General features: G+C 41.1%; 1 protein-coding gene across 1 annotated transcript; it reads left to right on the top strand.

Annotated features, from left to right (window-relative positions):
- The first annotated feature begins 1,159 nt into the window (after nucleotides 1-1,159).
- On the top strand, nucleotides 1,160-3,008 carry LOC108327378 (uncharacterized). Its single transcript, XM_052872555.1, has 2 exons — nucleotides 1,160-2,034; nucleotides 2,930-3,008. The coding sequence occupies exons 1-2, from the start codon at nucleotides 1,160-1,162 to the stop codon at nucleotides 3,006-3,008; spliced, it is 954 nt and encodes a 317-aa protein (XP_052728515.1).
- The last annotated feature ends 7,091 nt before the right edge of the window (nucleotides 3,009-10,099 follow it).

Raw genomic sequence — 10,099 nt, 5'->3', positions numbered from 1 at the left:
CCAGTTACTACATCACTCGGGTGCAAGGACGCTTGTAACTACACAGATTCATACGGTCCGGACGGTCGGTCTATATATATATATATATATATATATATATATATATATATATATATATATATATATATATATATATAAATGTATGTTGGATGATGTTATATGTTGAGTTATGTGTTTGAATGATCTGAAATGTTAGTATATGTGTTGACGTATGAATTAAATTTCTTAAGCTTACCCTTTCGTTTTTCTTGTGTTGTCGTCTTGTATATGTACGTTCGTCCTGTCATTGCAATGATCATCCGTGTGGATGTGAGCAGATGGAGGTGCATCACTTGAAGAGGTGCTGGAAGAGGAAAATTTGGAAGACGCAAATCTGGTGGATGTGGAAGTTAAAGCCGAGCCTTAGAGCGCTCGCGTATTGTATATTGTTAGTTTATTAGTTTTATTTTTGAACGTTCGGTTATAGTTTTGTAAGACCGTTCGTCTCCGAACTCCTGTCTTTCTAGCGTTCGTTTATTTCTGTATGTTAAGCCGTTCGACTTTTGACGTTCGTTCTGAATTGTAAAGACTGCACTGTTTTATTGGTTTAATGTAATTAATTCTGATTATGGTAATTACTATATTTTGGGATGTTACATTAGTGGTATCAGAGCAGTTTTGTTCTCTTAAAGGACACTGTAGGTTATGAGTGCACTGTGTTTCTGCTGTGTGCTTAATATATGTTTAAATGAGTTATTTTTCTCAACTCTTTGCACGTAACTAACGTTTGTTTTTCTCTGTGTCCAGAGAACAAATGGCACCTAGACTCCCTCCTCCACCTCAACCTACTGACCCAGATGCGTCCAACAACGCTAGGTTGTTGGAAACGGTGATTGACCGATTGCAGCAGCAAAACACGACTTTGATCGAGCAGAATGCCACTCTGATGCAGCAAAATCAGAGTGCCATGCAGAGTTTGGAGGCCTCGCGTGCCAACTCTGAAACGACTCAAAGACAGCTGATGGAAATTCTAGCAGCAACCAGGCACACTCCAGGGGCGTCTTCTTCCAACACTGCCCCGCCTGCTGCTGAATGGAGCTTGGGGAGTTTCCTCCAACACCATCTGGCTAAGTTCAGTGGGAAAGGCCTCCCAGACGAAGCGGATTAGTGGTTAAGGGACATGGAGAAGATCTTCAACGCCAAAAGGTGTCCAGACGAGAACCAGTTGGCGTTCACTGAGTACTTGTTAACTGGAGAAGCAAGCCACTGGTGGGCGAGCACAAGGGCGATTCTGGCAGACGCACAACGTCCGATCACTTGGGAAGTGTTCCGTGGCAAGTTTTACGAGGAGTACTTCCCTGACAGCGTCCGTTTTGCGAAGGAAGTGAAGTTTCTACAGCTCGTTCAAGGTGGGATGTCGGTTTCTGAATATACCAATAAATTCAAGCACCTTGTTCGATTCAATACTATGGCCACCAGTGAGGAGTGGCAGTGCAGGAAATTTGAGAATGGGCTAAGGAGTGATCTGAAGGTGTTGATCTCAAGTTTGTGTATTCGGTCGTTTCCTGCCATGGTTGAACGAGCGAAGGTATTGGAGAAGAATATGGCAGAGGCGGAACGGCAGAAGAAGCAGCAACAAGTGAGTAGGGGACCGATCGTGTCCAGGGGAGGAACTGTTCAGAGGAGACCTCCTTACGCTCGTCCAAACCAGCCTTCTCATGCGAGCGGATCGCAAGCAATGGTTCCTGTCGGACAGTCTGGACAAGGAAACGTTGTTTGCTTCCGGTGTGGAAGGCCACACTATAGGTCTTCATGCCCTCAGCTGGTGGGAGGAAAGCACTGCAACCGTTGCGGAAGGAACGGGCACTTGGATCACGAGTGCAATATGAGTGGACGTGCAGTGATGAGGCCACCCAATGCTGGAAGGAATCAGTCAAGAGGAGGACGAGCCCAAGCGAGTGGGCGTGTATATGCTATAACGAGCGCTGAAGCAGCGAGCTCAAGTAATCTCATAATTGGTGAATGCATGCTGTTTGGTAGATCGTGCTGTGCACTGTATGATTCGGGGGCAACACACTCCTTCATCTCGAAGGCGTGTGTTGAAAAGCTGGGTTTAGAAGTGAGCGAGATGCAGTTTGACCTGGTGGTGTCTACCCCAGCGGCTGGTGAGGTTAGGACGTCCACTATGTGCGTCAAGTGTCCTATAGAAGTGGAAGGACGTAAGTTTAAGGTTAGCCTCATCTGCTTACCTCTTCAAGGTTTGGAGGTGATTTTAGGAATGGATTGGTTGGCTGCCAATCGCATTCTTATTGATTGTGGAGCGAAGGAATTAATCTTTCCTGGTGAAGAAGAAGAAGTTCTTTCAGTGACGCTCGGTCAGCTGAAAGAAGACATTATGGAGGGCGCCAGCTGTTTTCTGATTATGACGCATGAGGATCAGGAATTCAGAGGAATGGTAAAAGAACGATCGTCCACTAGTGACAGTAATGGACGATCGGTTGTGGATGAGTTTGCGGACGTCTTTCCGGAAGAAATACCTGGACTTCCCCCTCATCGCGAAATTGAATTCACCATTGACTTGGTGACAACAGCGGCTCCTATCTCGGTTCAGCCTTATAGAGTAAAATTATAAGGCTCTTTCTTATAACTAAGCTTCCGTCGATCCTCCATCTAAAGCTTGCTCCACCGGCATAACAGCAACTTCTGCTCCCATCCACCGGATGATCATCGCCAGACAAAATACATAACACAAAATAGCAACCACACAACAGACAAAGCAAGGGTGAGCTAATGCAACATAAAATGTTATGGTAAATTACATAAATAACTAATTTTCCAACTTACAAGTTAAATTACTCAATAATACAATAAACATACCATACTCATCGTAAATTCACTCATCCAGATAATCGTATGAATATTGAACTCTTAGCTAGTTCTATACTTACAGTGGTACTTTACTCAGCTACATCTCATCCTACGCTGTCCCCCAAACTGGATCTTCGGATATGGATGCACTTATTCGCTAGCTCAATTATTCTATCCTACTCTGTCCCCCAAACTGGATCTTCGGATATGAATAAAACCACTGAAGCTACATCCTTCCTACTCTGTCCACCCCACTGTAGATCTTCGGTAAGGATTTCCCACTCTCCACCACATAGCTTTCTCTCTAAGTGAGATCGAGACTATTGAGAGCATAAGAATGAACCCCTAAGTCGGAGTTCCTATATTCATACGTACAGTACTTGACACAAAATCAACAAGGAGTTCCTCCTTGGAACTCTATTCTACACTTTCCATTCATAAATACACGTGTTACCATATTATCATCTTTAGTCATATCTTAAGAAAATAACTCTTACATACTCAGACATTTCACAACCTCACAGAAACATCACTTATTAACACATAACTCTTTATGGTCTATCAATTCGAACCCTTAAGTAGTTCAAACAGCTTAGATACCTTCACTAATAGCTCCAGAAGGGTCAAAAACCCCCATATCGACCTAAAGAACGTCCAAAACGGACATCCAGAACTCCCAAAACGTCAAAAACATCAAAACACTAAATTTGTTACGCATAACTCGCTCCAGTGAGTTAACTCATTTACTTAAGAGAATTTACTATTCCAAAATCACGAAAATTCACTTCCCGGACTATAACGACTATTCCTTTCATCATACAGACTTTCTAGACATCCAAAAACTTATCTCCTATCAACAACCCATATTCATCCAAGTCTTATAAACATCTAAACTAAACATATAATTAAAAGACAGCGGATAATTAGTACAATCCAAAATTTCCGATAAAAAACCTAGTCTCCTTTTAAATCCATAAACAGATCCAAAATCTTCGAACTATACGTATACCAAAAAAAAAAAAAAAAAACTTCCACCGATTCAAAATACTTAATACGAACAAGATCTCTTCAAAATTATCAAAACAGAAGCATATCCCAATTCCCAACCGTACATCAATTCAAAAGATACAACAGAAGCAGAATTTCATTCTAAAATCATAAAGAGAATCAAAATCCTAAACATATACCAAATTTAGATCATACAGAAACAAAAAGACTCAAGGTTAGCTCCCCTTACGGTTTTCTCCTTAGCTAGCCTTTCGAAAACACTTTGCGAACGTTCCCCCGACTCAAATCACAGCTCTAAAGTCCCTCTGCTCCAAAACCTTCGTGCTCTGACCTCCGGTTCAACTTAGGAACTTCTCTCAGCCCCAAAACACTCTTAAATAACCATAAAAACGTGTTTAAATAGTAAAAACGCGTTTAAATAGTAAAAACGCGTTTACCCAGTCAAAAACGCGTTCAAAACGCGTCAAAAACGTGTTCACTCACTGGGACAACTTAGTCAGTCCGGTTAAACCCCTTCCCGATGTCGGAATTACGCGTATGAGTACTCGAATTGAAGCTATTCGAGTCTACTTTCTAATGGAAAAAGAATGAACTCAATATCTAATTTACAAAAAAAGTTATAATTGAAATACTAAACCTTGTCAAAGTCGACAGCATTGTATTTTGTACTATATTTCGTACTTTTGTTACAGCTTGTTACATCTTGAGTTTCTTAGTCTCCTAATGATCCAAACTTACTATTTCTTCTAATTTTCAGGGTCTTACATTCTTCCCACCTTTAAAATTTTTCGTCCCCGAAAAATGCTCTTGTTAATCAAACAGATGAGGATAGAAGGTCTTCATTTCTTCTTCCAATTCCCATGTCATCTCTTGGGTCTTCTCATTCCACAATACTTTGACTGTACGAATATCCTTTCCTCTTAGTTGCTTCGCCTGAACATCAAGAATTCGTACTGGTTTTGCATCTAATGACAAATCCTCTCTGACTTGAACATCATCCACCTCGAGTACATGATCAGGACTTGACACATATTTCCTCAATTGAGAGACGTGAAATACATTGTGCAAGTTTGCCAGTTGAGGAGGTAGAGCAATCTCATATGCTACTGGTCCAATTCTCTTGATAACTTGGAATGGACCAAGAAACTTCGGAGACAACTTCTTGGATCTGATAGCTCTCCCTATTCCAGTCATCTGAGAAACTCGTAGAAATACGTGACTTCCCACTTCAAACTCAAGAGGCCTGCGCCTATGATCTGCATAAGACTTTTGTCTGCTCTGTGATGCCTTCATCCTTTCCTGTATCAGTTTCACCTTTTCTGTGGTTTGTTGAATTAATTCTGGTCCTAACATCACTGTTTCTCCTTCTTGGTACCAACATAGGGGTGTCTTACATCTCCTACCATACAGTGCTTCATATGGTGCCATGCCAATGCTTGCATGATAGCTGTTGTTATAAGTGAATTCAATTAATGGTAAGACCTCATCCCAAATACCCAAGTGATCTAAAACACAAGTCCTCAATAGATCTTCTAAGGATTGAATCGTCCTCTCAGACTGTCCATCAGTTTGTGGATGATACGCAGAGCTCATTTGTAATTTGCTACCCAACTCACGTTGTAGAGACTGCCAGAATTTTGATGTAAATCGCGGATCTCTGTCTGACACTATGCTTGACGGTATTCCATGTAGTCTTACTACTTCTCTTATATACAGTTGGGCGAGCTTCATCATAGACATCCTTAGATTCATCGCCAAGAAGTGAGCGCTCTTCGTCAATCTATCTACCACAACCCAGATAGCATCATGACCCTTTCCTGTCCTCGGTAAGTGGGTTACAAAATCCATAGCAATATTGTCCCATTTCCACTCAGGTATCTCTAGTGGTTGCAACATACCTCCAGGTCGTTGATGTTCTACTTTAGCCTTTTGACATGTCAAACATGCAGACACAAATTGTGCCACATCTCTCTTCATTCCAGACCACCAGAAAGACTTCTTGAGATCTTGATACATCTTAGTCATACCAGGATGCATTCTAAGACGACTTTGATGTCCTTCCTCGAGAATCAACCTTTTTAGCTCAACGTTATCTGGGATACAAACTCTGTCTCTAAACCTCAAAATGCCATCAGCTCCTAACATAAATTCTCTGGCTTGATCTGTACCCAATAAACCCATTGTTTTCTGCAGCTCGACATCTAATAATTGTTTATCTTTGACTAAACCCAACAAATCACTTGATATCATTAAGTTGTTGCACCTGATGAAATCCGACTTCAGCTCAACATACAACTTCATATCCCTGAATTTCTCGATCAATTCCAACTCCCTTATCATCATAGTAGATACATGCACTGTCTTTCTGCTCAGAGCATCTGCTACTACATTAGCCTTACCTGGATGATATAGAAGTTCAAACTCATAATCCTTCAAAAACTCCATCCACCTTCTCTGTCTCATGTTTAATTCCTTTTGATCAAAAAGATATTTCAAACTCTTATGATCACTGAACACTTGGAACTGTGCGCCATATAGGTGATGCCTCCAAATCTTTAAAGCAAATACGACAGCTGCCAACTCTAAATCATGAGTGGGGTAATTTTTCTCATGATTCTTAAGTTGTCTCGAAGCATAAGCTACTGCTTTCTTTTCTTGCATAAGTACACATCCCAGTCCTTGATATGAAGCATCACAGTATACTTCAAAAGATCTTCTTGGGTCAGGGATCACTAACACTGGAGCACTTGTCAACCTCTTCTTTAGTTCCTGAAAACTGGCTTCACATCGGTCTGTCCAAGCAAATGGATGATCTTTACGAGTTAATTGCGTCAATGGTGACACAATCTTGGAGAATCCTTCTATGAATCTACGGTAGTACCCTGCTAATCCTACGAAGCTCCTGATCTCAGTTACAGACTTAGGTCTCTCCCATTGAAGCACAGCTTCGACCTTAGCCGGATCTACCGATATTCCACCATCCGATATGACATGTCCCAAAAATTGCACCTCTTTCATCCAAAACTCACATTTGGACAACTTGGCATACAACTTTTTATCTCTTAACACCTTAAGAACTGTTCGAAGGTGATCCACATGTTCTTCCCGAGTCTTGGAGTATATAAGAATGTCGTCTATGAAGACCACGACAAACTTATCTAAGAAAGGTCTGAATATCCTATTCATATAGTCCATGAATACAGCAGGAGCATTGGTTACACCAAAAGGCATAACCACGTATTCATAATGTCCATATCTAGACCTGAAAGCAGTCTTTTGTACATCTTCCGCCTTTACTAAAATCTGATGATAACCTGATCGTAGATCAATTTTCGAAAACACTTTCGCTCCATGTAACTGATCCATTAAGTCGTCGATTCTTGGCAACGGGTACTTGTTCTTGATAGTCAACTTATTCAGTTGTCTGTAATCCACACACAATCTGGAGCTCCCATCTTTCTTCTTGACCAACAACACTGGCGCACCCCAAGGTGAAACACTTGGTCTGATAAATTGCTTCTCCAGCAAGTCTTCTATCTGCTTTTTCAATTCTGTTAATTCCGCTGGAGCCATCCGATACGGAGCAATTGATACTGGTCCGGTGCCTGGTATCAGATCAATTGAGAACTCAGTCTCTCTTTGAGGAGGCAGTCCCGGTACATCTTCAGGAAACACATCCATGAAATCACTCACCACTAAGTGATCTATGCTCCCTCCATTCTTGTTAACCTCCATGTGTGTCAACACTATGAAGCAACACGACCCTTCTTGTACTTCGCGCCACAATTTCCCCGAAGATAATATCTTCGACTCTTCCTCTTGAGGAAATAACAATCTTTTTGCACCGCAGTCTAAGAGAATGTGATTGGAAGTTAGCCAATCCATTCCTAAAATTACCTCTAAACCTTGTAGAGGTAAGCAGATAAGATTAACTCTAAAATGACGTCCTTCTACTACTACAGGACATCTAGTACATGCTAGAGATGTCTTAACTAAGCCAGAAGCTGGAGTAGATACTATTAGGTCATATTGTAGCTCACTCACAGTCAGTCCCAACTTTCTCACACAATCATCAGAAACAAAGGAGTGCGTTGCTCCAGAATCAAACAAAACACAACAAGCTTTCCCAAATAATAAACAATTTCCGATGATAAGATTACCTGGCCCAGTTGCCTCCGCCCCAGTCATTGCATACACTCTGCCCACAGCCTGAGGTTTGGTATCTGCCATCTGTTGAGGCTGATTAGTTGGTAGTTGAAGCCTTGATTCTTTAGATGTGGGACAATTCCTGGCAAAGTGTCCCTCCTTCCCGCAGGTATAACACTTCATCGGACCAACTAACTGAGGGCAAACAGACTTATAATGTGGTCCTCCACAGCGAAAACATTTCACCACGCTAGATTGTCCTACTTGACCTGATGGATGAAACGAAGGTCTTTTGTTTGCTTGAAAAGGAGGTTTAGAATAGGGCTTCCTCTTGTCTCCATGATTGAACTTGTTATCTCCATGATTGAACTTGGACCCAGATGGTCCACTAATCCTCTGTGGTTGTCTTTGCTGATTTTGCACTTCATTCTTGGTCTTTTCTAACACTTTGGCCCTCTCCACTAATGTAGGAAATTCCTTAATACATAAACCTTTTACTAGCAATTTGATATCTCCTCGAAGACCATTTTCAAACTTCCTACATTGCCATTCTTCATCCATATCCAGAGTGTGGAAGCGGATCAGATGCTTAAACTTATCAGTATATTCCGTCACGGACATTCCTCCTTGCACTAGCTGAAGAAACTCCACTTCTTTGGTAAACCTTACACTGTCAGGGAAATATTCAGCATAGAACTTCTTCTTGAATAAGTTCCAGGTGATCGGGGTACCACTTCTTTCCAACAATGTCCTTGTACTGGTCCACTAGTGACTGGCCTCTGCTGATAATAAATATTCAGTATAAGCCAATCTATTCTCTTCTGGGCAGTTTTTGGCATTGAAAATCCTCTCCATGTCTCTAAACCATTGGTCTGCTTCATCTGCACTAGTATTGCCACAGAATTTAGCTGGATGGTGTTGAAGAAAATTCTCCAGGCTCCATTCATGTATTGGAGTAGGTGGAATATAAAAATGGTCAGTGGAAATTCTTGCACCACCATTCATTAATTCCACATATTGCCTCTGTTGTGCCTCGGCTGACACCCTAGCAGCTTCCAATTGTTGTAATGCCATGGTGTTATGTTGCATCAAGGATGCATTTTGCTGCTGCATCGCCACCACAAATGATTCCATTACTCTTACCAGATTAGAAACATCAGACCGTACAGGTGAAGGAGGAGAAGATGGTCTGGATGCCATGGTTCTGTCCAAAGAAAGAACCATCAGTCTAAAGAAATAAATTCCTATAATAGGAAGACACAACTAAGATCACACAACTAAAACATGATATCTTCATAACCTACAGGATTCCTAGGGGAAAGGAACTGCTCTGATACCATTAATGTAACATCCCAATTATTATAGCATTAAACTATAATAGAGTTCTTACATCATTGATACAATAGAACAGTTGATAGGAGGAGGAATAACAGTTTTCCTCATTATTATACAAACCCTCACTCAAATTCAAACGAAAATACAGTTCACACTTAAAACATAGACTAAAATTATAAGGCTCTTTCTTATAACTAAGCTTCCGTCGATCCTCCATCTAAAGCTTGCTCCACCGGCATAACAGCAACTTCTGCTCCCATCCACCGGATGATCATCGCCAGACAAAATACATAACACAAAATAGCAACCACACAACAGACAAAGCAAGGGTGAGCTAATGCAACATAAAATGTTATGGTAAATTACATAAATAACTAATTTTCCAACTTACAAGTTAAATTACTCAATAATACAATAAACATACCATACTCATCGTAAATTCACTCATCCAGATAATCGTATGAATATTGAACTCTTAGCTAGTTCTATACTTACAGTGGTACTTTACTCAGCTACATCTCATCCTACGCTGTCCCCCAAACTGGATCTTCGGATATGGATGCACTTATTCGCTAGCTCAATTATTCTATCCTACTCTGTCCCCCAAACTGGATCTTCGGATATGAATAAAACCACTGAAGCTACATCCTTCCTACTCTGTCCACCCCACTGTAGATCTTCGGTAAGGATTTCCCACTCTCCACCACATAGCTTTCTCTCTAAGTGAGATCGAGACTATTGAGAGCATAAGAATGAACCCCTA

The sequence above is a fragment of the Vigna angularis genome, chromosome 2 (genome assembly GCF_016808095.1).
Source record: "Vigna angularis cultivar LongXiaoDou No.4 chromosome 2, ASM1680809v1, whole genome shotgun sequence".
NCBI lineage: Eukaryota > Viridiplantae > Streptophyta > Magnoliopsida > Fabales > Fabaceae > Vigna > Vigna angularis.
The sequence above is the reverse complement of the archived record's forward strand: the minus strand, read 5'-3'. Positions and strand labels throughout refer to the sequence as shown.

What these genes read in the sequence shown, in the direction of transcription:
- LOC108327378 (XM_052872555.1), top strand. Translation starts at nt 1,160, where the DNA reads ATGGAGAAGATCTTCAACGCCAAAAGGTGTCCAGACGAGAACCAGTTG. An exon ending in GGTAGATCGTGCTGTGCACT is followed by an intron (nt 2,035 to 2,929) that starts GTATGATTCGGG and finishes CTATACTTACAG; the next exon opens with TGGTACTTTACTCAGCTACA.